At 49.9% G+C, this 27878-nt stretch overlaps 1 protein-coding gene across 2 annotated transcripts in view; it reads right to left on the reverse strand.

Annotated features, from left to right (window-relative positions):
* The window catches only part of SFXN5 (sideroflexin 5), a 101601-nt gene that overhangs the window by 62860 nt on the left and 10863 nt on the right, over positions 1–27878 (reverse strand). The window contains exons 1-4 of one of the 2 annotated variants that reach the window (XM_074540725.1): positions 22059–22081; positions 21900–21977; positions 2979–3005; positions 1204–1258 (exon numbers count right to left, since the gene is read on the reverse strand). In XM_074540725.1, coding sequence (XP_074396826.1) covers positions 1204–1258; positions 2979–3005; positions 21900–21977; positions 22059–22064 — 166 coding nt within the window. In that variant the 5' untranslated portion in view covers positions 22065–22081. Of the gene's footprint in view, positions 1–1203; positions 1259–2978; positions 3006–21899; positions 21978–22058; positions 22082–27878 lie in introns of those variants that run through there. The other variant, XM_074540724.1, reaches the window with a different exon arrangement.

Below are 27878 nucleotides of genomic sequence, written 5' to 3' on the forward strand. Positions count from 1 at the left end.
CTGTGGCTGCCAATTCCTGTGCTAATTATAATTCATCTCCCTGACTTCCAGGGGGAGGTCTCAGAGCCTTTCCCCAATATCACTGAATGCACTTCCTGCATCCAATTTACAGCCAAAAAGGGCAAAGACCTGAGAGGAAGAAAAAATTGGGAGACAAATTCAGGACAAGGCAGCAAAGCAGAGTGCTGGCTTCTCCCCTCTTCACCCTCAGCATCACCCCCCAACGCACTGAGCACAAACCCTGTTCATTTCCCCAGTGCCCAAATCAGGGGATGTTGCACCCAAAACCATGGGAAAGGTCCTGTTTATTTCAATAAATCTGCTGGAAAAGCACCAGGGCTGCCCTGGCATTCCCAGAAAAGCTGCTGGGCACCTGAGCATGGTGAGGAAACCCCAAAGGGGGCTTTTAATTTAATTTTTAATCATTAACCAGCTCATTAAGGCACAGATCCTCCCTGGAATCCCAGTGCTGGGCCAATGGATATCATCACCACTGAAAAACAGGGATCATCCCATTCTTTCCTCAGGAATAAACCCCCCCAGCCCCCTCCTCTTCATCCACTGAGGATGGATCAGGCTGCTGACCTGGACTTTACACCCCTGAAATTGTGGGCAGCAAGATTTGCCATTTAATGCAAAGTTAAAATGCTCCCAATAGTGATGGAAAGGAAAGGGAAAATGAAAAGGGAAAAAAAGGAAAGGGGAAAATGAAAAGGGAAAAAAAGGAAAGGGGAAAAAGGAAAGGGGAAAAAGGAAAGGGGAAAGGATAAGGAAAAATGAAAACAAAAAGGAAAAAGTAAAAAGGAAACAGAACAAGGAAAAAGGAAAAGGGAAAGGGAAAGGGAAAGGGAAAGGGAAAGGGAAAGGGGAAAAAAGGAAACAAAAGAGGAAAAGGAAAAGGAAAAGGAAAAGGAAAAAGGGATAAAAAGGAAAGGGGAAAAAAGGAAAGGGGATAAAAGGAAATTGGAAAAAAGGAAAGGGGAAAAAAGGAAAGGGGAAAGGAAAGGAAAGGAAAAAGGAAAATATTAAGCACTAAATCTCACAGTGGAATTTAGGATCCTCATTTTCCTCGCCTGCAAAGAGATTTTGATGTTGGAATTGCTCCCTAATCATGGTTTAAATGCTGACAAGATTCAGTTCCAAAGAGGAGAAGCCCTCCCCAGTATTTATCCAGATTCCAGGAGAATGGCAGACACAGCGTACCTGACATTCGGAAAGGCATGAAGATGGTCTCGTTGGTGTCGGGGTGGATGATGGCCTGGAAAAGTGTCACCAGAGAGCCACAGTGAGGGCACAGGGCACAGGACACAGCACAGCCACCCCTCAGCTCCAAACACCTCCTGTGACCACACAGTCCCTGGAATTTCCCCATCTGGGACCCTCCTCACTTCCACCAAAGGCACCTTGGGCTCCACAAAATCCCTCCCCAGCACTGCTCTCCCCTCTCCTGCAGTAATTAATGACATTAAATGAAATATTTAAATTAATTTTAATCATTTAGGAGGAAATCATTGACCCTCAGACACACAGAGTGGCTTTTGCTTGGCTCTGTGTCCCCAAAAGCCACCCCCAGCTGCACCTGAGCCCCAGGAAAGGCAAATGAGGAGGGAAAAGGAAAATGATTTTCTGTCCCTGCCTGTCCTCAGCACCTCCATTGGGGCTGAAATTTCCCAGGTAGGAAAGGTGGGAAAGCCCTGGCTGTGGCAGAGAGATGGGGAGGATGAGGAGAAAAATCCCTTTATCCTGCAGGGGAGCAAAGGGGCCACAGGGCAAACCCCAAAACCCCCGGGGCCCAAACACAATGGGGGGATTCAGTTCAGGAGCTCCTCCCCATCTCCAGCTGTGGATCCCATTCCGGAACGTTCTCCCCATCTCCAGCTGTGGATCCTGTTCCAGAACCTTCTCCCCATCTCCAGCTGTGCATCTCATTCCAGAACCTTTTCCCCAACCTCCAGCTGTGGATCCCATTCCAGAACCTTCTCCCCATCTCCAGCTGTGGACCTCATTCCAGAACCTTTTCCCCAACCTCCAGCTGTGGATCCCATTCCAGAACCTTCTCCCCATCTCCAGCTGTGGATCTCATTCCAGAACCTTTTCCCCAACCTCCAGCTGTGGATCCCATTCCAGAACCTTCTCCCCATCTCCAGCTGTGGATCCCATTCCAGAACCTTCTCCCCAACCTCCAGCTGTGGATCCCATTCCAGAACCTTCTCCCCATCTCCAGCTGTGGATCCCATTCCAGAGCCTTCTCCCCATCTCTATGTGTGGATCCCATTTCAGAACCTTCTCACAAAGTGGATCCCATTCCAGAACCTTCTCCACACCTCCAGCTGTGGATCCCATCCCAGAACCTTCTCCCCGCCTGCTCCAGCACCAGCTGGGACACCAACAGGCAGACCCAGCCCTCTCTGGATGCCCCCACAAGGGACACCCAAAAACCCCACATAGCACCTGAATTTTCCACAAATTCCAACCCTGCTGTGCCCCCACAGCTCCTCAGCCAGCCCTGGTGCCTCTGGAGATCCCCAAAACCCCAAAAACCCCAAATCTGCCTCCCTGATGAGCAGCAGCAAAGCTCACTTGACCCCTTTTTGCCCACATTCCCCCCAGATTTTCTGCCAAGCCCAGGAGGCTGCACTGGGATTCGCTGGGAAGGAGAAATCCATTCCCCAGGGGCTGCGGGGAGGAAGGTACAGCACAGGCACAAACCTTCCCAAGGAACTGTCAAACTGTTTGCAAAAAACTGGAGACAAGAAAGCTCTTGACTAGACAGGAAGGAGAAAATGAAGACATCAAAATATATAAATATATATAAAAAGAAAAAAAATCAGGCTTTTTGGTGGCAGAGTGTTCTCTGCATTTACATTTCCATGGGAAGGCAAAACAGCAACTGGCAAAGGGAACGAGGGAGGACAGGAAAAAGCAGCAATACTTGAAAATAATAAGGAAAATTGAAAATATTTTTTAAAGTGTGTTACCTGTTTGATTTTTTGAGCTCCCCACAGCTGGAAAAACAAAAGAGAACATTAAATGTTAAAAAAAACCCAGTGTAGTTTTATTCCAAATATTCATCTTTTAACTGCTGTCATAAACAAACACAAGGGATTGGGACAAAAATCTCATTTCCTGCAGCCCACCAGGATGGATTTAAAGACTCTTTACACACCTGAGCTCCTTCACACCTGCGTGGGCAGCGAGAGACAATATTAAACTTGTATTAAATGGGAAGAAAGAGCAAGAACAGCCAGACTTCAGAGCTTTAAAAACCCCAAATCCTCTGCTGCACCCAGATCTCAATGTAAATTTAGCACAGCCTCTCCCTGGATGAGCTTCCTGCGGAAATCCAGCCCTGCTGGGGAACAAAGGTGGGGCAAACCCTGCAGGGAGCTCTTCAGATAAACCCTGGGCTTCCAATAAATAAAATAAACAACCACCAGTTCTTATTTCTAAATGCACCAAGAAATGCTCAGGGAGAGGGAAAATCTCATTGAAAACTCTCACTGTTGCCTCCTGACAGTGCCAAAACCCCCAAACCTGGCTCAGAGTGAGGGGTTGGAGGAGGAAACATCCCCTGAGAGGTGCAGGAGGAGACACCAAGCCCGGAGATGCCCTGGCACAGACACAGCCCCGGGGTTTGCCCTTCCTCCCCAAGGCTGAGGGGTTTCCTAAACATAAACTAAAACCTAACCCCAAATTATCACCTCCAAACCCCCAAACGCTGATGTGCATCACCCCAGGGATGGGTGGGAAGCCAGGGCTCTGAAATGTCCAAGCAGCTGCTGGGTTTTGCTGCTAAAAACTCGTGTTCAGCCCCGAGGCCCCGACACCTCTGCCTGGGTTTGTTCTGCCCCCAGGTCCTTGGAGCTGCAATTCCACCCTTTAAGCTCCATTTCCATCTAAAACCCCACAAATTCTCTGCGAGCCAGGCTCCTGGCTTCTTCCCTGGCAAGGCTGCTTTGCCAATCTCTCCCCACTCTCGTGGCTCCTTCACTTCTCTCCAATTTGTCAACATCCTCTTGAGTGGAGGCCGCCAGGAACCGGGGGAATTATTCCAAGGGGAGCTGTGCCAGGAGAACCTGGGGAGTTCTGCTTCTGCTGCTGCCACAGCCCAGCATGGTGATGGCTCTTTTTGGCTCCTGCTTTCCCCACCCAACCCACCCAGCCTGCACATCAGGTGCTCACCCTGCTGAGCTCAGCATTGCCACCGTGTTCATTAAGCCTCACCCTCACCCCAGCTTTGCTGCCATTCCCAAATATAAATCCATTTAAATGCTGTTGGAATAAGGTAATTAATCTGCTGTAAATTGCATGAATTGACCCACTGATACCAACAACGCCAAATTTCACTCCAAATTCACCCCAAGCTCCAAAATGAAGCTCTGTGATGAACTCCACTGCCTGTGATGAGGAACTGAAGACGTAAATGTCACAGACACAATGGAGTTTTCCTGAAGGAAAATTCCCTTCCTAAAGAAAATCATCATTCCCCCTTTCCCGGGTGGAAAACAGAGCCTGGGGCACACAAAGGACAATCCTGGGGCTAAAGACCGTGTGGGTCAAAACCCCAACACCCAAAGGGAAGGAGGCTCCACACCCAGACAGTGATGAGGTCTCTGCCTGCCCACCAGCTGGAGACCTTCCACGGGATGATTGTTCACCTGCAGAGGAATTCCTGGGGCTCCAGGAGCCTTCCCAGCCCGTCCCAGCGACCCCAGGGCTGCCCACATCCCCTTTATGCAGGGTGGGAAACACAACTGCGGGATTTTCCTCTCCAACTGCAGGCACTGACACCAGCAAAAAGGAAGAGGGATGCTTTCTGAGCCAGCACGAGGGCTTTTTTGGTCAAATTCTCTAATTTCATTAATTGATCCCAATATTTATGCCTTTCCCTGCTGCAGTGCAAATATTGTTAGAACACGCGGTTTCATTACTTCTCCAAAGAGACTTCACAAGATGCACCTGATGAGTCACCTCAGGATTCTGCCAGCTCATTTTCACTTCTTTCTCCTCTAATTCCTCTTCTGTCTGCAGCGTTTTCCAGCAGCTCCAGCTCTCTCACAGCCCTGCCAGCCCGGGCTGCTTTGGGAGAGCAGTCCCTGGGTTTGGGGGATTTCATTCCTGCCCTGGAGGAACAGCCATGCTCCCACCTCATCCCCCTCACTGGGAAACTGGGGAATCTGCTCTGGAGCTCAGGGAATGACCCCAGATCCCTGCTGGGGTTCAGATTTCAGTCCAGACTGGCTGGGTAGGACCAGGTGGAGCTGCTGGGATGGAGCATTTCCCTTGGATGGATCCACCTGGACCAGGAGGGTCCCCTGGGATGGAGCATTTCCCAAGGAATGACCACATATCTGTGCTGGGGTTCAGATTTCAGTCCAGAGGGGCTGAGTAGGACCAGGTGGAACAGGAGATTGTCCTGGGATGGACATTGCCTCTAGATGGATCCACCTGGACCAGGAGCAGGAGGCTCTCCTGGGATGGAGCATTTCCCCAGGGAATGACCCCAAATCCATGCTGGGGTTTAGATTTCAGTCCAGAGGGGCTGAGTAGGACCAGGTGGACCAGGAGGCTCTCCTGGGATGGACATTGCCCCTGGATGGCTCCACCTGGACCAGGAGGACCTAGGTCAGATCAAGGGGGACCACAGGGGTCAGGTCAGGCTCTGCTTCATGGACATGGATGGGCAGGAACCAGCTCCAGGCTGCCCACAAGTGGTCACAGATCCACGTTTTCAGGACTCAAGGAAGAGATTTCCACCCGTCCTTTCCAGGATTCTGATTTTTCTACAGTTTTTCAATGAAGAGTCACCACTTTTGCCACCACTTTTGTCACCACCTGGAGCAGTTTTGAAGCCCTGAGCTCGGGGTGCCAGCACAGGGAGGAGCTGGAGCTGCTGGAGAGCCCAGAGGAGGCTCCAGGATGGACCCAGGGATGGAGCAGCTCTGCTGGGAGGAAAGGCTGGCAGAGATGGGATTGTTCACCTGCACAGGAGAAGCTTTGGGCTGAGCCCAGGGTGGCCTTGCAGGGCCTGAAGGAGCTGCAGGAAATCTGGAGAGAGACAATTTCCAAGGGATGGAGGGACAGCACACAGGGAATGGCTTCCACTGGGAAAGGGGAGATTGGGCTGGGATCTTGGCAAGGAATTGCTGGCTGGGCTGGAATTCCCAGATTTGCTGGGGCTGCCCCTGGATCCCTGGCAGTGCCCAGGCCAGGTTGGACATTGGGGCTTGGATCCACCTGGGACAGTGGGAGGTGTCCCTGCCATCGTAGGGATGCCGCTGGATGGACTCTGAGGTCCCTTCCCACCCAACCCATTCCAGGATTCTGGGATTTTATGAACTCAGGAGCTGAGTTCAGTTATCCAAAACATCACCTCAAATACCATGATGATGTTTAAGGCAGGGCCTCAAAGACCACCAGAAACTGAAGAGAACCAAAGCTGTGGTGAGGAGATGGAGACTGGAATAAATCCTGGGAATAGATGTGATCTTTGCTTGTCAGGACATTCATTAGCAATCCTTATTTAGCAGCAGAATTGCAGCTTAGAGATAGTTTAAAAAAATAAAAAAAAGAATTTATTTAAAGAATCCATCCAGCCCCAATCTCTTCCCCAACACCTGTCACTATAAAAACAGCACGGAGGGTTCCAGTTCTCCTTAATGGATGAGCCTCCTCCTATTAAACACGGGAACATTTCACAGTCCTGCACTCAGAGACAGCAATTTATTTGTCACCCTCTCCATAAAAATCTTCTGCTTTATTTCTAATCCAAACTAATCCTCCTTCAGCTTCAAAGCACCTGGTGCCACCGTTTGAGCACTGATCCTCAGTCCATGGATGCCTCTCCAGCTATGCCAGCCAGGAATAACTGCCTGCAGAAAAGCCCTCATTGATTAATCACTCATTAATCACTCATCATGACAAGGCACAATTACAGACAAAGAACTAATTAGGAGGCACGGGGTGGATGAGCACAACGTGGAAAGGAAAACCCAAAGTTTTAAGTCCTGCAGAGATCCCTCAGTGGGGTTGGCCCGGGCTGGACTTGGCATCATTACACAACAAAACCCCTCTGTAAGGACAAGGCTGGAGAGGAAATCATTGAAAAAGCAGTAATTTTAGTTAATTATTTCATCTGTCCAGCCAGTTCTGCATCAAAAGCTGTTCCCATCCTGCTCCACCAGCGATGCTCTCACCTCCCAGCAGCCCCCCTGCACCCAGGAAATGCCGATTTTAACGAGACAAAACCCCTCTGTAAGGACAAGGCTGAAGAGGAAATAATTGAAAAATAGTAATTTTAGTTAATTATTTCATCTGTCCAGTCAGTTCTGTATCAGAAGCTGTTCCCATCCTGCTCCAGCAGTGATGCTCTCACCACCCAGCAGCCCCCCTGCACCCAGGAAATGCAGATTTTAACGAGGTAACAGCGGCACTTTGCACCCCGTCAGGAACTGCCAGTGGTTTCACACCCCGGAGCTTGTGAGGTTTATTAAAGCACAGCTCGGATCACCCAGCCCACGCTGAATTCCAAATATTGGGTGGTGCAGAACGTGGGATGCAGCAGAGCTGCTCCCGGAGCGCTCCAGCTCCTTCCTGTGCCCTGGGGAGGGCAGCCTCCAATCCAGATGTGCTTCCCCAGTAATCCCAGTTCTTTAAATGATTGAAATAAAGGGGAAAAAAACAGCCCAACTCCAGCTGCTCACAGATATGGAGCAGTCTGGCATTCCTGATAAACCTGGAAAAGCAGGTAACACCACCTATGGCTCTTCTTGCTCTTCACAGGAAACCTCCCCCCTGGTGTTTTTACAGCCCTGCTCCTAAAATCCTGGCATTAGGAAGGGTTTGGTTCTTCAGGACACAGAGCTCAAGGGATCCCACGAGTGGAATAAATCCCAGAGGGCTCTGATCATTTCTGCCCCTCCAGAGGCTCCAATGAGGCAGCACAGGAGGCACCTGAGGCTCCTCCTGGATGCCAGAACTTCTTTTGCCATTCTGAGCATTGTTGAGTCCCTGAGTGGCATCAGGGAATTGTTCAGGTTGGAAAAGATTTCAGACAACCACACCCAGCACTGCCAGGACCACTGCCCTTGTCCCCAAGTGCCACATCCACAGGGCTTGAAATTCCTGCAGGGATGGGGACTCCAAACCTCCCTGGGCACTTCCAGTACTTCACCACCTTTTCCATGGGGAAATTCCTGCTGTGCCCACCCTGAGCTCCCCTGAGGCCGTTCCCTCTGCTCCTGTCCCTGTTCCCCTCCTGGCAGGAGCTGTGCAGAGCCACAAGGGCCCCCTGAGCCTCCTTTGCTCCAGGCTGAGCCCCTGCCCAGCTCCCTCAGGGATTGTGCAGCCCCTTCCCAGCTCCCTCAGGGATTCTCCAGCCCCTTCCCAGCTCTGTCCCTGCCCTGGCCACGCTCCAGCCCCTCGAGGGCTCTCCCCAGCCCTGGAGGTGCCCTGGCAATGCCAGCACAGGGACGGGCACTGTCCTGGCCCTGCTGATTCCCAGCACCAGGAGCTGCTGCCAGATCCCAACCCGAGTGGGTGGAACCAGAATCGAGTCCCCACGGCTAAAATCAGCTCTGAAATAACACGGTGCAGCCTCCCAGCACTCAATAAACATTAACTAATTAATCCTCCCAGCACTCTCCTGGAAAGGCTTCAGCAGAGTGAGAATCATTCACTGAAAACCATCCTTGCACCAGGGCTGCAGGAGGACGTGGATGCCACTGGAATCATGGAATGGTTTGGGTTGGATGGCACTTTGGGAGGTGTCCAACCCTTCCCTGGGCTCCCTAATCCAGCTCAGGTTGCTCCAAATCAGATTTGTTTAATCCCATTTTAACCACACCAAGCTGGCAGGTGTAATCAGCTCTGTGACCCGGACGTGACTTGGAATTGTTAAAAATAGCTTAGAAACTGTTGTAAAATAGTTGATAGGTTGTTAAACACGTGCTGTTAGTTTGGTTATTGTATTGTAAAAGGGGTTAAAAGGGTAGAAATAATAATAATTATTTCTATAAATAATATATAATATAAATATAAATATAAATAAATAGAAATAAGAAATCCGGTGCTCAATGTACCATAACACATCTCAGTGAACACACCACGAGCCAGCCCGGACAGAGCTGTGATGGGCCCGTGTTTATCAGGATGAGCTGATAAAATCAGCTCCTAAATCCCTAAAGCTGATGGATGGAACCAAGCCGGGTTGTGGCTGACCAGGAGCAGCTCCTGGGACCAGGGAGGTTCTTTGGGGTGCATTGCAGCTCCCTCCGTGCCTTGGGTGATGCCTGAACCCCGCTCACCTCAGCGACACCGAGAATATCCCCAAGCCAAAAAAGGGGAACTTTCCTGCCAGGAAAAGGGAGCAGCAGCTCAAGGAACACATCCCGGGTCTATCGCATCCTGCGGGAGACCTGAGCGGGGGGAAAAATTACAGTTTACTGCAAATGGGGCTCTTCGCTCTTCATCAACACCGTGAGGAAAAGCCATTACTGCCCAAAAGGGAGGCTCTTATCGCCGATGGATCCGGCGGGCGCTGCTGCGGCTGCGGCAGCGGGAGCGCCTCTCCCCGCTGCTCGCCTGATTGAGGCAGCGGCGCCGCAATGAATGCCTGCCCATCGAGCCGCCGAGCCTCTTTGCACCTCCCCGAGCCTAATGGGGGAGAGATGAAACAGTTTCAGAGCAGCCCGGTTGCCAGAAGTGCGTTTGGAGAGGCTGCGGAGTGAGAAGTCACAAGTGACACAGCTCAGGCTCCGCCAACGCGCAGGAAGGGCTGTGCAGAACAGCGAGTGTCTGTCTGTCTGTCTGTCTGTCTCCAAGGGACCTCTGCCCGCCGCACATCCACAGACTGGGCTCATTCTTCAACTTTTCCCGTATTTTTCCCTCTCCCCCTGATGCTGAGGGTACAAAGTCAGTGATGGAGCTGTGTTCGCTCACAAATTGGTGCTCTTGCATTTGGGCAGGAGGTGCTGGCAAACACCCACTCAAATAAACGGGGAGAATTCCAGCAGCAAATCCTGTGGGCTGTGACCTCCCCAGGTCCTCTCCAGCCTATGACCCCACATAGGGATCATACGGAGGGAGATGTGGGTCAAAAATCCTAAACCCGGTGTCTGGTGCCTACAAGCATTTTAGTCAGCCAAGATCCACAGCTCAGGGTGTTTATTGCTGGTTTTGTGATCCCTGGATTAATGTCCAGCCTTCACTTCAGGCTTATTGTCGATTTTTTCCCGTTTTTCCCATTTTTTCCCATTTTTTTCCCTCTCCCCCTGTTGCTGAGGGGTGAAGCTGAGGGTACAATGTCAGCGATGGAGCTGAGGATACAAAGTCAGTGATGTTGGCTCACAAATTGAAGTTCTTGCATTTTGGCAGGAGGTGCAGGCAAACACCCACTGAAATGAACAGGCAGGATTCCACCAGCAAATCCTGGGGGCTGTGACCTCCCCAGATCCTCTCCAGCCTATGATCCCACAGCAAGAAGGGAAATGTGGGTCAAAAATCCTAAACCCGGTGTCTGGTGGCTACAAGGATTTTAGCCAGCCAAGATCCACAGCTCAGGGTGCTTATTGCTGGTTTTGTGATCCCTGGATTAATGTCCAGCCTTCACTTCAGGCTTATTGTCGATTTTTTCCCATTTTTCCCATTTTTTCCCATTTTTTTCCCTCTCCCCCTGATGCTGAGGGTACAAAGTCAGTGATGGAGCTGTGTTCGCTCACAAATTGGTGCTCTTGCATTTGGGCAGGAGGGGCAGGCAAACATCCACTGAAATGAACAGGCAGAATTCCAGCAGCAAATCCTGGGGGCTGTGACCTCCCCGGATCCTCTCCAGCCTATTAAATGTCTAAATAGACATTTAATAAAAATAAAGAGAAATTTGATTGAATTTTATCTTTTCTCTCCCCTTCAGCAGCTGCAGCTGGCTCCTGTTTGGGCAGCACAGCCCCATCACCCCTGATCCCATCCCATTATCCCATCCCATCCCTCAGGCTGCACAGCCAGCAGGGAAGTCAGGGCCAAGCAGAGGCAGAGCAGGCAGGATTTGGGGAGGGGGGATGAGCCGGTTTTTATTAAGCTCAGCTCCCGGAGCAGCCAGCTGTGCCAGCGCAGGCTCGGGAGGTGGGAACACATGGCCCCGAGAAGGAGGCAGAGCCGTGGCACTGCTGGCACTGCCAGGGCTTCACACCTCCCTCCCTCCCTCCTCCCAGAGTCTGGGCACGGAGCACACCCGTGCCAGCTCACATCTGAACTTTGGGGGGAAAAAAACAGACAGGGAACAGGCAGCACCTCCCTCTGCCTGACCAGGGAGCCTTTATTAATGAGCTGCATTCATTAATGAGCTGCATCTTGTCATAGATGGGTGATGCCATGGCTCACTCTCACAAGGAAAAGGCAAATATCCTGTATATGTGTTTAATAGAGAGAAGAAAAAATATATACATATATATGTATATATATATGTTTAATAGAGAATTAATAGAGAGAATTATATCTATATACATTTAATACAGAGTTAATAGAGAAGTCTATATATGTATATATTTAATAAAGAATTAATAGGGAGAAGTCTATATATGTTTAACAGAGAATTAATAGATATATTTATGTATACATGTTTAATAGAGAATTAATAGAGAGACATATATATATATGTATGTATATATATTTAATAGATAATTAAGAGAGATATATATGTATATATGTTTAATAAAGAATTAATAAAGAGAAGTATATATATGCATATATGTTTAATAGAGAATTAGAGAGAAGTCATATATATGTTTAATAGAGAATTAACAGAGGAGTATATATACATATGTATATATACTTAATAGAGATTTAATAGAGAGAAGTACATATATGTATACATGTTTAATAGAAAATTAATAGAGAGAAGTATATATGTTTCTATTTTTAATAAAGGATTAATAGACAGAATTATATATATGTATACATGTTTAATAGAGAATTAATAGAGAGAAGTATATATGTTTCTATTTTAATAAAGAATTAATAGAGAGAATTATATCTATACATACATGTTTAATAGAGAATTAATAGAGAGAGGTATATATATGTATATACGTTTAATAGATATTAATAGAGAAGTATATATATGCATATATGTTTAGTAGAGAACTAATAGAAGTATATTTATATCTGTATATTTAATAAAGAATTAATATAATTATATATGTATGTTTAATAGAGAATTAAGAGAGAAGTATATATATGTTTAATAGAGAATTAATAGCAAGACGTTTTATAGGTTTATAGTCATGATTTAATCACTTGTGTTGTTATCAGGGTGGCCTGGGTTTGGACATTTGGGAGGACATTTGGGTTGTTACTCTGGCAGCACCTGACTTCCAATCAAGATTTAAGGAAGTGAACTCCACCACTGGACAACAAAAAGGAGTCGGTGGACAGAACTTTGGGAGGGGCTAAAGGGTTAAAAGGCAAAACCTCCATTGTGTGATGAGCCCACAGTGGGGAAAATGCTCCCAGCGCCTCAATATTTTCTCTATTCAGCCTTCTGTTGTATTTTTGATCAGGTTTTAATAAACCTTTTAGGTTTTTTGAAAGTGGGTAGCATTTCTCACAATTTCCTTAATAAGCTGTGCCTTCAAACCTCTCGTAGGCATTAAAAACTCCAAATCTCTCCTGGGAAAAGCTTCACTCCCTGCAGAGCCCCCAGCCCTGCTGCTGCTGTGTGGCTCTTTGCCTCTCTCTGCTGGCAGCAGCACCGGGAGGAGCCAGCCCGGGATGGGCACAGGGACACAGGGACACAGGGACAGGGCTGAGGGACCTTCCCCTGCATCCCTGGCACTGTGTCCCACTGCATTTATAGGGTGGAGCATTAGGAACCCACAAGTGAGGGAAATCAGGGCTCTGAGACCAATTCCTAGCAGATTTCCAGCATCCTGGGCTGCTGCTGGGCAACACTTGGAGCAATACTGATATCAAACCAGGAGCTGGGCAGCACTTGAAGCATTGATATTAAACCAGCAGCTCAGCAGCTCTTCCTACCCCAATTTCTGAGGCCAAAATTCAGCCTGCAAGGGGAAGAAAACGCAGTTCAAACATGGAATGAGTGCAGGGAATTCCAGCTAAGAAAATTCAAGAGGTTTTGGGGGAAGAAGTGATGAACAAACCTGAAGTTCATCACAAAATCCCCCCCAGTGCTGATACTGACCTGCAAATGCCCCAAGGCAGATCTTTGGTGCCCAAACCCTGAGCACACCCAAGGATCCTCAGCCTTGCAAAGGGGTTTTCTCAAGTACAAAAAGCCCACAGAGAAGCAGCTGTGCCCTGAGCAGGAGGGATTTCAGTCCCTCTGGAGCTGGGAGTGAGTCAACGAGTGCTGCTGTTTCCTTCAGCCTTCATTTCTGCCCTGCCTGCACCAAGCTGTTCCCCCAGGCTGTGCTAGGCTCTGGGACAGGGTGACAGGGGATCACACTCACAGGACACAGATACAACCCCACAAATTAGTGGGATAAAGGACAAAGCCACACCATTACACCCTGCAGCTGGTACAGCCTTTTGGATGGAGGCTGAACTCAGCATTCCCAAAGCAGGGAAAGGCCAGGTCTGAGCAAGCTGGCCCTTGGTCCTTGTTTGGCAGGCTGCATTTTCCAGCCTTGCTTGCAGGGCAGGAGCCATTCCCTGAAATCAGAGCTCTACCCCGGAGGTTCCCTCCAGGAGGCTCTTTGGGAATCGCTGCCCTGCCTGCAGTTGGAATTGGATCTGTTACAGTCTCCACCTTCTGCTGCAAATTGGCTCCCCGAGCCCTCTGTGTGTCATTTGCACCTTCCCACTCGCAGCAGCCACCGGGGCTCTGGGGACAGACCCTGCCAGCCCTGGGAACAGACCCTGCCAGCACCGAGAGCAGCCACCGAGCGGCGGCGGGGACAGCGGGGACAGGGACAGCTGGGACAGGGACAGACAGGGTGGGGACACCTGGGACAGGGACATCACGGACAGAGACATCAGGGACAGAGAGGGACCCTCAGCATAGGGACATCCAGCACAAGGGCATCATGGACATCATGGACAGGGACATCAGGGACAGGGACAGCTGGGACAGGGACATCAGGGACAGAGAGGGACCCTCAGCATGGGGATGTCCAGCGCAGGGACATCATGGACAGGGACAGCTGGGACAGGGACATCAAGGATAGGGACAGTTGGGACAGGGACATCTTGGACAGGGACATCAAGGACAGGGACAACCAGGGTGGGGACAGCCAGGGCAGGAACATATGGGACAGGGACATAATGGACAGAGAGGGACCTTCAGCATAGGGACATCATGGACGGGGACATCTGGGACAGGGACAGTCAGGGCATGGATATCATGGACAGAGAGGGACCCTCAGCATGGAGACATCCAGGACAACCACATCATGGACAGGGACACCATGGACAGGGATAGCCAGGGTGGGGACAGCCATCTGGGACAGGGACAGCTGGGACAGGGACATCTTGGTCAGAGACATCATGGACAGAGATAGCCAGAACAGGGACATGAAGGACAGGGACAGCCAGCAAATGAACATCCAGCAAAGGGACAGCCAGGGCAGGGACGTTATGGACAAGAATATAATGCACAGGGACATCATGGACAGAGAGGGACCCTCAGCATAGGGACATCCAGCACAAGGGCATCATGGACATCATGGACAGGGACATCAGGGACAGAGAGGGACCCTCAGTATGGGGATATCATGGATGGGGACATCATGGACATCATGGACAGGGATAGCCAGGGCAGAGACAGACAGGGTGGGGACATCAGGGACAGGGACATCAGGGACAGGGACATCATGGACAGAGAGGGACCCTCAGCATGGGGACATCCAGGACAGGCACATCGTAGATGGGGACATAATGGACAGGGACATCATGGACAGGGACATCTGAGGTAGGAACATCTGGGGCAGGGACATCCAGGGCAGGGAGGGACCCCAGCCCACCCCACTCCCAGTCCCTGAGGAATCCTGGCTGAGGGACCACAGGACCATTTACAGGAGCAGCCTGGGACAGCGGGAGGTGTCCCTGCCATGGCAGGGGTGGCACTGGCTGCGTTTAGGGTCCCTTGCATTCCAAACCATCCCATGACCATGAACCAACACCTGCAGAGCTGGAACAGATGGTGCAGAAATGACAACTGGAGCAGTTTCTCCATCAGCACAAATCCTCCACATTTCCTTTCCCCCCTCGCCTCCCTCCTCAGGACCCTGGTTTGGGGACAGGGGGATGAGAGGGGACACAGGGGGCAGCAGCTGCCGCTCACCCTCACACAGGACCAGGGATGAGGAATTTCACCAAACCCCACAATTCCCTTGGGCTTCCCACAGCAAAAATTCCTAATTTTCCAAAACTTCCCAGCCCTGCTAACAAAGAGCTGCTGTTTCGATCAAACATTTCTGGATCCACCACCCAAATCCACCTCCCCAAGGCCATCAGGGGCTTTCTCCCCCAAACACCTTCTCTAATCCTCCTCAAATATTTAACCACAACAACCAAGAGAGCAGAAAACCACCCCAAACTGGTGCAATTCCCAAAGATAAGTTTTCATTTCAAGAAAAATTAGGAAATCCTAAGAGACTGGTGGAGAGAGGGTTTAATGACAGTGTGGGCTATTCCCACTGCACAGAATATTTGGGGCTGGGGGCATTTTAATAAACACTCAGCTGCATATTTAATAAAAAACCATGCCTGGCTTTTAAATATTTCAATAAAAACTGAAAGAAATAAGCTCAGCTGAAGAAATGGAGTGTGTTTTCATGCTGCCCTGAATAAATACTGATCAAGCAGCTCTTCCTCCTCTGTTTTGCTGACCACATAATTGATACATCAGGCTGAAAATCCTGTTTTTAAAACATCTTTTTAATGCAGGAACAAACCCCAGAGCCGCCCTCAGTGAGGAGCTCTCAGCAGTGCAGCAGCTATCGACAGGTGAGGGATCAATTCTTCATTTTGGCTAATGAGGCCCTAGAAATGGCTTTTTCCCACCTTGGGTTAATGGGCACTTTGCTGGGCAGTGAAATCCAGTTCAGGAGGAAGCTCGGGAGCCTCTGGAAGGGTGGGGAGGCTCGGAAGGGGCAGAGCTGCAGGGCTGGCACTGCTGCTGCCCAGTGCTGCAGCATCTCTGCTGCAAACCGCCCCAGAGACGGTCCTGGGGACGTGCTGCAAGCACAATCACAGCTCCTGAGAGGGATTTTTATATCTTTAGATAGCCCATGGCTGTGGCACTGCAGCTCATTTGGAAAAATCTGCCTGGGGAACGCGGCGGAGCGGGGCTGGCTCCACCAGAACCCTGTCAGGAGCTGCGTGTGGAGGAGCTGCTTGCTGTGACATAGCTCTAGGCTCTGTGTTTGCCGCTCCTCGTGTGCTGAAACCATCTCAGCAGGCGCCAGGGGCTGTGCTGAGCTGCTGGAGGCTGCAGCTCCTCCAACTCGCCGTGGATTCCTCAATGAGAGGGATTCGAGCTCTGTCAGGCGCGGCTGCTGCGGCGCGGAGCCTCAGACAGAGCTTGGTGAGAGCTCTGTCAAAACAACTCGTCTGCCTGGGCTCAGAGCTGCCTCCTCAGGGGGGGACTGCTCCTGCTGGGGGGATCGACGCTCCGAAACTCTGCCCTGAGCTGCTTCTGTGTCAGAACCCAGGGCATCCATCCCTGTGCCTGCCCTGGGCCCTCAGAAGCCAGCACGTCCATCCCTGGGCTCTCAGGACCCAGCACATCCATCCCTGGGATCTCAGAACCCGGCACATCCATCCCTGGGTTCTCAGGACCCAACACATCCATCCCTGGGCTCTCAGAACCCAACACATCCATCCCTGGGCTCTCAGAACCCAGCACATCCATCTCTGAGCTCTCAGAACCCAGCACATCCATCCCCGGGCTCTCAGAACCCAGCACATCCATCCCCGGGCTCTCAGGACCCAACACATCCATCCCTGTGCCTGCCCTGGGCTCTCAGAACCCAGCACATCCATCCCCGGGCTCTCAGGACCCAGCACATCCATCCCTGTGCCTGCCCTGGGCTCTCAGAACCCAGCACATCCATTTCTGAGCTCTCAGAACCCAGCACATCCATCCCTGGGCTCTCAGAACCCAGCACATCCATCTCTGAGCTCTCAGAACCCAGCACATCCATCCCTGTGCCTGCCCCGGGCTCTCAGAGCCTCTGCTGCCCACAGTGACTCTGAGACACACAAAAGTCTCTTTTCCCAGTCTCTTTTCTGGCAGTCAAATAAGAAGTCAGAATTCTTCTGTTCTTGTTCTCAAGGTTATTTATTATTTCTTATCTATAACATTCTTTCTCCAACCTGCTGTAGGTCTGTCCCTTCTCCTTCCCATCCCTTCTCCTTCCCAATCACTGCTCCTTCCCATCCTTTCTTCTTCCCAACCCTTCTCCTCCTCAGTCAATCCCTCCACCTTCCCAACCCCTTCTCCTTCCCAGGTCAGACAGAGGCACACTGGCCAGCCTTGGGGCAGTGTTATCTTTTTATACTAAAACCTACATTATTCATCATTATTTACCATTACATTACTTACCATAACATTATCTACCATTATTTACCATTGCATTATTTACTGTAACATTATTTTACCATTATTTACCATAACATTATTTTACATTATTTACCATTGCATTATTTACCATTACATTATTGACTATAATATTATTTGCCATTATTTACCATTACATTATTTACAATAACTTCCCAATACCTATCACCCATGTTAGACACTGAGTTTCTACCTTAAACCAAGCCAAAAGTGCCACCATCACCCAGAAGATGGAGATAGGAAGAAGGAGAAATAAGGAGGACAGAGCACACCCAAATTCCTCCATCTTGGGACCCCAAGCCCCCATTCTAAAAATCCCAAAAATCTATTTTTTACCCCATGACAAACTATTATTCTACTTAAACTCTCTTGTCTTGTAATTCTTCATATAAAGATGGTGATTGGCTCCATGGGTCAAGATCAAAGGCCCCCTAAACAGGGGTCCTGGGCTCTGTGCCAGGGTCTCTGAGCCCCCTGCCAGGGGCTGGAGCCATCCAGGGCAGCCAGAGGGATGTCCTGGGTCCCAGAGGAATTTCCTGGATTCCAACACTGGAGGACTCCAGACCCTGGCAGGGGCTCAGAGACCTTGGCACGGAGTCACAGCCACCTGTGCCTTGGATTTTAGCCCGTGGAAACAATTCCCAACTTTGTGTGAGGAGTTACAAGCCACAAAGGTTTGAATAGAATGATGGTGAATTTGTCACAGGGTGGAAAAGTAGAATTTTGGGGTTTTAGAATGGGTGTTCAAGATGCAAGATGGAGGAATCTGGGCACGTTCTGTCCTTCTCCTTCTTGTCCTTCATCCTCTGCTGTGATGGTGGCACTTTTAGATCGGTTTAAGGTAGAAGCTCACTGTCTAACATAGGGGATAGGTATTGAAAAGTAATTGTAAATAAAGTACATGTAGTTCTTAGTATAAAAAAATAACACCAGCCTGAGGGTGTGGAAAAAGTAGAATTTTGGAAAAGTAGAATTTTGGGGTTTTTAGAATGGGGGTTCAAAAGGCAGGATGGAAGAATCTGGGCATGTCCTGTCCTTCTTCTTCTTGTCCTCCACCTTCTGCTGTGATGTTGACACTTTTGGGTTGGTTTAGAGTGGAGACAGACTGTCTAACATAGGTGATGGGCATTGAAAAATTATTGTAAATAAAGTATTTTAGTATAAAAAGCTAACACTGCCCTGAGGGTGTCAGTGTGCCCCAACCCGACCTGCTGGACAGACCTCAGCAGAACAGACAGACAATGAATTAGATAACAGCAAATAAACAATCTTGAGAATGAGATTCCTCGACTTCTTCTTCAGTCTTGGGGCTGGGAAAAAGAGACTTTCCAACACCTCGGGGTCATCTCCACACCGGAGACCAGAGACCCCATCAGTTCTGAGCCTCTGAGGTGAGTGTGGCTCTCCCTCAGCCCTCTCAGACATTCCTTGGTGTGCCACGTCCAGTCCAAGGGCTCTGAGGGGCACAGATGAGCCCCGTGCTGCTCCACTCTCACAATTAAAGGGCAAAAACTCCACTGTGTTTATCAGCACAAGGTGGGGAAAAATCCTCTGCCATTATATTTTCTCTCTTCAGTCTTCTGTTGTGTTTTGGATTTCCTTCCCCTCCCTGCCCTGGATTCCCTCCCAGCCTGCTCAGCCTCTCCCCCAGTGGAATTCTGAATGAACCCTGGGAAGATCCCGGCTTTGTCACTCCACAAAATGTGGGTCAAAAGTCTGCAAAGTGGTTTGTCACAGAGAGGGCTGTGTGTCACTTGTCACAGAGAGTGGCTGTGTGTCATTTGTCACAGAGAGTGGCTGTGTGTCATCTGCCTCGGGCAGATGGGGCTGAGTCACTGCCTCACTCCTGCTCCCTCACTCACTCACTGCTGCCTCACTCCTGCTCCCTCACAATCCCTCCTTCCCTTCCCTCCTTGTTCCCAAACAATCCCTTCTCCCTCCCAATCCCTCCTTCCCATCCCTTCTCCTTCCCAAACAATCCCTTCTCCTCCCTAAACCCTTCTCCTTCCCAGTTCCTTTCCCCTAGTCCCTTCTCATTCCCATCCCTTCCTCCTCAATCCCTTCTCCACCCCAATCAATTCCTTCTCCTCCCCAGCCCCTTCTCGTTCTCATCCTTTCTCTTTCCCAACCCCTTCTTACCAGTCCCTCCTTCCTCCCAGTCCCTTCTCCTTCCCAATCAATCCCTTCTCCTTCCCATCCTTTCTCCTCCTCAGCCCCTTCTCCCCCCCAGCCACTTCTCCCAATCCCTTCTTCTCCCCAACCTCTTCTCCTTCCCAACCCATTCTCTTCTCCAATCAACCCCTTCTCCTTCCCATCCCTCCACCTTCCCAGTCCCTTCTCCTTCCCAATCCCTCCCTCCTTCCCATCCTTTCTCCATCCCAGTCCCTTCTCCTTCCCAATCAATCCCTTCTCCTTCCCAATCCCTCCCTCCTTCCCATCCATTCTCCTCCCCAGTCCCTTCTCCTTCCTAATCCCTCCCTCCCTCCTGCCTCCCAGTCCCTTTTCCTTCCCAATCCTTTCTCCTTCCCATCCCTTCCACCTTCCCATCTCTTCTCCTTCCCAACCCCTTCTCCTCCCCAATCAATCCCTTCTCCTCCCCAGTCCCTTCTCCTTCCCAACCGCTTATCCTCCTCAGTCTCTTCTCCTTCTCAGTCCCTTCCCTCCAGTCCCTTCTCCTTCCCATCCCTTCCTCCTTCTCAATCCCTTCTCCTCCCCATCATGTGCTGCCTGGAAGAGCACAGTGACACCAGGAGAGCCCCAGCCACTGCCTTGTGACAATTTCCCATTGATTTTCTGTGGGAGCTGTTCCTGTTCCCCAGCACAGCACCTTCCACACCAGCTGCCCCTTCTGAAGGGAGCAGGAGTTTGAATTTCCTTAATTTTCCTCCTGTTATTTGTCTCTGCTGAGAAGGAATTATAGTTGTGAATGGGAAAAAAAGATGAAAGAAGATTTCTGACCTACAGGGTGTGGGGGAAAAGCTCCCATCCCAGCACTTCCATCCCTGTTTATTGGGGAGTTCAACCTCTCAGGCAGCCCTGACATCAATCCAGCTTTACAGGACATGAAATCACACAGAGCTGGGTCCTTTTGTGCTGGATGCACAAACTGAGCCATGAAAAGCCCCTGGGTTGGTGTCATGGTCAAGAGAAGATCCCACAGCCCTGGTGGAGTCTGTGCTCTCCATCTCCTGGCAGGATCAGCAGAGAGAGCACACCCTGTGCCAATCCCAGCTTTGGCAGCAGCCTGGAACAACCTGGGCAAAAACTCCATATTATGGGTAAAAATGTCCATATTCTGGGTAAAAACTCCCTATTCTGGGCAAAACCTCCATATTATAGGTAAAAACCTCCATATTCTAGGTAAGAACATCCATATGCTGAGCAAAATCTCCATATTTCAGACAAAAACCTCCATATTTTGGGTAAAGACTCCATATTCTGGGCAAAACCTCCATATTTCAGGCAAAAACCTCTATATTACGAGTAAAAACCTCCATATTCTGGGCAAAAACTCCATATTCTGGGAAAAAAACATGGACAGGAATGGGGAAGAGTTTGAGGTAACATGGACAGGAATGGGGAAGAGTTTCAGGTAACACCCACAAAAAAATGCATGTTTTTTGTTTCACAGCACTGACTTGCAGGTAAAATACTCCAAGAGCAGTTTGATTCCTCTGAAATTCTCATCCCTGCTTCCACGACTTGCAGAGGAATATGGGGGAAAAGCCCAGAAAATGGGACTGATGTGGTCCTGGAGAGATCACCCAGCCCATCCCTACATCCCAAAAATGATCTTTTCCTCAGGAACACCATCCCTGAGCATTCCACACCCTCCTGCTCCCATCCCTGGGGCAGGAATGTCCCCACTGCTGCTGGCACAGCTCCAGCAGGGGCTGGTGCAGCCCAGGCAAGGCTGGGATTGGGGCAGAAATGGAAATTATTGCACAGGAACAGAGCAGGGGCTGATGCAGCCCAGATAAGGTTGGAATATGGGCAGAAATAGAAATTATTGTACAGGAACAGCCCAGACGAGTTTGGAATTGGGACAGAAATGGAAATTATTGTGCAGGAATAGCCCAGACAAGACTGGGATCTGGGGACAAATTGAAATTATTTTACAGGAACAGGGCAAGGGTTGAGCCACACAGCTGCTGCTAAAGAACTCACAGCAATGACAAAAAACTTTAATCCAGCTAAAAAACTGACATTTTTTTCCCTGTAACAGTGTGAGCAGTCAGTGTTTGTCCCCAGAAACACCAGAAATGCCCTTGAGCAGAGCCCTCCCCAGGGAAGAAGCAGAAATGGAAGGGTTTTCCCCTCTGACCTGTTTGTTGGTGACTCCTGGGGGCAGAGTGCCATGTTTGTAATCCTCCAGCAGCTGCACTGCCTCCTTCAGCCGGCTCTGCAAGGGAAATAAACCAGGATAAATGGGGGAATCCAGGAAATCACATCAGGGAACCCTGGGGGGGAAAGGGATCTTCACCTGCATGGCCAGGGACACCTCCCACTGGACCAGGGGGCTAAAAATATTATATTATATTATATTATATTATATTATATTATATTATATTATATTATATTATATTATATTAGTTACTGTTTCTATTTAGAAATATAATTACATGTAAATAGAAAATTATATATTATGTAATATATAAACATATAATTAGTAAGATTATAATATAATATAATATAATATAATATAATATAATATAATATAATAACTATATCATTAGTAATATATTATTATATACTACATTATGTATCATTATATACTATATACTATTTATACTAGTATTATATAATATATTATATAACCTATTATATATTATTATATACTATATACTATATTATATATCATATAATACTATATTATATCATTATATACTATATTATATTCTCTATTCCATATATTGCATTGCATTAACCATTATTTACATTACATTAACTACTATTTCTATTTATAAATATAACCATATATAATGCTGCATAATTAAATAATTGTGCTCATTACAGGGACGTGGTTTTGTCCCTGCAGTCCCCTCCCCTCTTGCAGAGCAGCTCTGAATGGAGAGCTGCAGCAAGGCATGAATGGGGCTGCTGCTATTTTTTCCCTTTCTCTTGAGGAAATCTCAGTAGTTACTATAACAACCCTGGCCAGATCCCATCTTGTTTAGAATGGTAACAAACAGCAAACAAAAAAGCTCAGCCTGGCTTTTAAAAACCTCAGTCTCCACAAATTCCCTCTCCCAGCTCCACGGGGACAGAGGGGAACTGTGGGAAACAGATTTGTAAAAAATGTTCAAAACTTAACCAAAAGTTTACACAGTATGTATCTGTATGGAAACTTTAAGAGAGGAAATACTTTAAAATATATGGAATAAGGCAGACATGGTTGAGAGAAAAAATATATATATCTCTATGCAAACTTTAAGAGAGGAAATACTTTAAAATATATGGAATAAGGCAGACATGGTTGAGAGAAAAAAAACATATATCCGTATGCAAACTTTAAGAGAAGAAATACTAATTAAAAAGTATATAGAATAAGACAGGCATTGTTGAGAGAAAAACAGAACCAGAAATAAGTTTCAAAAGACGGCTTTACAAATAAGACTATATACTTTAAAAAAACAGAACTGTGAAAAATATATTGTAATATGTCCAACAGGGACTTTTTCAGATAAAGGAATGAGGAAAGTATATAATATGGATAAAATATGTACTATTATAGAGTATCGATAATAATATATACTATTACAGAGAAAGAAAGGAGGAAGTCCTGAGGGGGACAAAAGGGTGGCACAGAAAGTGAACAAGATGTTAAACTGAGCTCAGGAGATCCTTTCACACAGCTCTGAGCTGCTCAGGTGCTTTCAGCAAACACCCCCAGCCTCCAAATTTAGGGAAAATTCAGGGTTGCCTCCTATTCCTTCTGGGACAGTCAGGCAGGTTTTTTAACCAGAATCTGCAAAAACCCAGGTGTTTTGGAGCAAACTTTGCCACATCACCAGCTCCAAGTGCCAGGCATATCCAGCTCCTCTCCCTGCTCCCTGCAGCTCCATCCATGGCTGCTGATATCAACATTTCATTTCACCACAGCTCCATCCATGGCTGCTGATATCAACATTTCACCACAGCTCCATCCATGGCTGCTGATATCAACATTTCACCACAGCTCCTCCTCAGCAGCAGCCCCAGCTCTCTGCAAGGTTGTGCCCCTGTTTCAATGTTTATTGGTGTTTGCTTTCTCTGCTGCTGCTGCCTGTGGGATGAAGTGTCACTCGAGATTTTACAGCATCCCTGATTAAAAACAAACCCACAACCACGTCTTTTTGGGGGTTATTTTTATGGTTTTTTGGGTTTTTTTTAGTTTTTTAGTTTTTTAGGTTTTTTTTTTTTTTTTTTTTTTTTTTTTTTTTTGCCTGGAGTGTCTGATTCCTTGCAGAGCCCCTTTCCTCAGAGGGAAAATCCTCGAGCACTTCTAGTGGTGGCTGCTGGGGTCTGAGCTCTCACCGAGGGGTGCCAGACAGACCATCTGCAGCAGGATGTGCTCAGAGCTCAGCCCTGCCAGCAGCAGCAGCTCCTGCAGCCCTGGGGACAGGGACAGCACAGGCAGGGCAGGGCAGCACAGCTGGCAACAGCTGGGAACAGCTGGGACAGGGACAACAAGGACAGGGACAGCACGGGCAGGGTAGGGATAACACAGCTAGGAACAGCTGGAACAGGGACAGGGACAGCACCCAGCCCAGCCTCGGCAGGGGGAGCACAGCTGGAAACAGCTGGAAACAGCTGGGACAGGGCTCCAGCTGTGGGTGAACTGGGGATGGGGCAGGGAATGGGATTGCAGCTCTGGAAGGAGCAGGGAATGGGCCAGGGCTGGGATTGCAGCTGGGAATGGGGCAGGGAATGGGATTCCAGCTGAGGTGGGACAGGGAATGGGACTGGGATGAGACTGCAGCTCTGAAAGGAGCAGGGAGTGGGCTAGGGCTCATATTCCAGCTGGGGAAGGGGAAGGGAATGGTCCAGGGTTAGGATGGGCCAGGGAATGGGCCAGGGCTTGGATTCCAAATGGGATGGGACAGAGAATGAGCCAGGGCTGGGATTCTAGCTGGGGAAGGAGCAGAGAATGGGCCAGGGCTCAGATTCCAGCTGGGGATGGGACAGGGAAAACACCAGGGCTGGGACTGCAACTGGGAATGGGCCAGGGAATGGGCCAGGGCTCAGATTCCAGCTGGGAAAGAGGCAGGGAATGGGGCAGGGCTGGTCCCTCAGCCTGGGGGGGCTGTGCATGTGCCACCCCAGCTGGGATGAGCCCCCATCCCTGGGATCTCTGCTGGGTTTGGATCCAGCCCCTGCCAAGGGGCTCCTGGGCACAAACTGGAGTCACCAGGGCCAGGACAGCACCTGCAGGGACCTTGTGGACAGGAGAGCATGGAGCAAGCCCTGCCAGCTGCTGCACCCAGCCCAGCCCCTGAGCAGTGGGAGGGACAGAACCCCAGAACTGCTCAGGTTGGAATTCTGAGACCATTCCAACCATCCCAGCACTGCCAGAGCCATCACTGCAGGGCAGTGCCAGCAGCCTGAGAGCCCAGGTGTGACACACAGGGCACAGCAGGGCAGTGCCAGCAGCACCACCCTCCTGCCACAGCCACTGCAGGGCCAGGCCTGCACCGGGTTCTGGGAACACCAGAGATGAGCTGGGCTCAGGGGACAGCTTGGTGTCACCCTGGGACTGTCACCCCTGGGATTATCACTCTGGGACTGTCACCCTGGGCTCACTCTGAGATTGTCACCCTCGGACTGTAACCCTGGGACTGTCACTCTGGGGTTGTCACTCTGGGATTTTCACACTGGGCTCAGGAGACAGTCTGGTGTCACCCCTGGGAATGTCACGCCAGGCTCACACTGGAACTGTCACCCTCAGACTGTCACCCTGCGATTGTTACCCTGGGCTCAGGGACAGCCTGGCATCACCTCTGGGATTGTCACCCTGGGATTGTCACCCTGGGACTGTTGTCACCCTGGGACTGTTGTCACCCTGGCATTTTGGGCAGGATCTCTGTGTGCCCTGAGCTCTGGGGTCCCACCTCCAGCCCAGCCATGGCTCAGGGGGGATGTGCCCCAATCCAAGGCGGGATGTGCCCCAAAATAAGGGGGTGGATGTACCCCAATCCAAGGGGGGATGTGCCCCAACCCAAGGGGGGGGATGTACCCCAATCCAAGGGTCCTGTGGCCACCACCAGCAGCTGCACAGCTCTGGGGGGATGCAGCTCTGGGGGGATGTATTGGGGGCATGCAGCTCTGGAGGGATGGATGCAGCTGTGGAGGGGCAGCTGTGGCCCAGCCCAGTTTGGGCTCTGTCCCTGGGCTCCCCAGGATGACATAGACACACAGACACCAGACTTGACTCCAGCTGGCCCCATTGTATTGGATCCACAGTGACAGACAAGAGGAGCCAGAAACTTTTTGTTCGAGTGGAGCCAGCAGCTGTGACACTGAATAAACACAGACAGGCAATCTGCTGAGTAAGAAGGTATGGTTCATATAAATAACATACATCTAATCCTGCTTCCATCTCAGCCCCAAATATGGCAATGCAAGATGCTCTGCAGCTCCAGGCTCCGAACAATGAGACACAGCAAAGGCAGCAAGAGGCAGCCCCTGGAGCTCTCCTGGGTTCTGATTTCACTGGGAATTACTGCGAGCGCTCCCTCCTTCCCACAGGGTGCTCATGGCACTGGGGTGAGTCCCCCTGATCAGAGTATCTGCTTCCCCATGGACCTTCCCCATTACACAGTAATTAAATTATTACTGCAATCATTTGGCCCCCACACATCCCCATCCAGGCCCTGCACTGGAACCTTCCTCATCCACAGCAATTAAATTATTACTGCAATAATTTCGCCCTCCCATGTCCCCAGGCCACGCCCTGCACCCTGAGGGGCACCTTGGGGACAGCAGTGGTGACCCTGCAGGACACAGGGTCCCTCTGAGGGCAGCAGTTTGCAGATGTGCAGCTGCCAGGACACGGTTCCAATGGAAGGGCACTGGGGGTGAAGGAGAGCCACCAAAGCTGAAGGAGAGGCACCAAAGGTGAAGGAGAGGCACCAAAGATCCTCCCTAGAGGGGCTGCAGCTCTGCCACCACACTGCCATCTCTGTCGCCCCACTGCCAGCACTGCCAATACTGCCACTGCTGCCACCTCACTGCCATCACTGCCACCCTACTGCCAGCACTGCCACCTCTGTCACTTCACTGCCACCACTGCCACCTCACTGCCACCCCACTGCCAGGACTGCCAGCACTGCCACTCTACTGCCACTGCTGCCAGCCACCTCACTGCCACCTCACTGCCACCCCACTGCCACCTCTGTCACCCCACTGCCACCACAGCCACCTTTGTCACTTCACTGCCACCTCACTGCCAGCTCTGCCACCACAGCCAACACTGCCACCTCACTGCCACCACTGTCACCATGGCCACCACTGTCACCCCACAGCCACCACTGCCACCTCACTGCCACCATATCCAGTACTGCCACCACTGCCAGCTCATTGCCATCACTGCCACCTCACTGCCAGCACTGCCACCTCACCGCCACCCCATTGCCAGTACAGCCACCACTGCCTGCACTGCCACTACTGCCACCTCACTGCCAACCCACTGCCACTTCACTGCCACCCCAGTGCCAGCACTGCCACCTCACTACCACTGCTGCCACCAGTGCCACCTCACTGCCACCCCAGCCAGGGCTGTGCTGCAGCAGCCCCTGTGTCCCCAGCTGTGCCCGGTGCCACAGGGTGAGTGTCCCCAGCAGATAAAAGCAGAACAGCCCCAGCAGGACCCAGGGCCATCCCCCCAGGATCCCTCCTCAGGGACCTCTGGAGCACAAGGAAGTTCCTGATTGTGCACAGAATCTGCTTTATAGAGAAATAAATGCCAAGGGAGGAGTGGTACTGGTGATCCTAAACACCCCTCACCCCTCCATCCCCCCCCACAGGATGCCACCATGGAGCACACAGCCACCAAAAAAAAAGGATTAAAATAAAGATGTAAAAAATTCAAAATAAAAATATTTACAATAAAATAAAAATATTTTTAAAATATTTTTTAAATTGAGTAGCACCCCATTTCCCAGCATTTTCCATGGGATTCACCTCCACTCCCATCAGACACTGATTTATCTTCTCTTTTCCCCCTCCAAGGCAAGCAGGGATTTATTTATTCCCTGAGCCCTGGGAGATGCAGCCAGAAGCTCCCTGCCCAGCCTGGGCTCAGCAAACCCCTCCTGCCTTTCAT

The sequence above is a fragment of the Zonotrichia albicollis genome, chromosome 5 (genome assembly GCF_047830755.1).
Source record: "Zonotrichia albicollis isolate bZonAlb1 chromosome 5, bZonAlb1.hap1, whole genome shotgun sequence".
NCBI lineage: Eukaryota > Metazoa > Chordata > Aves > Passeriformes > Passerellidae > Zonotrichia > Zonotrichia albicollis.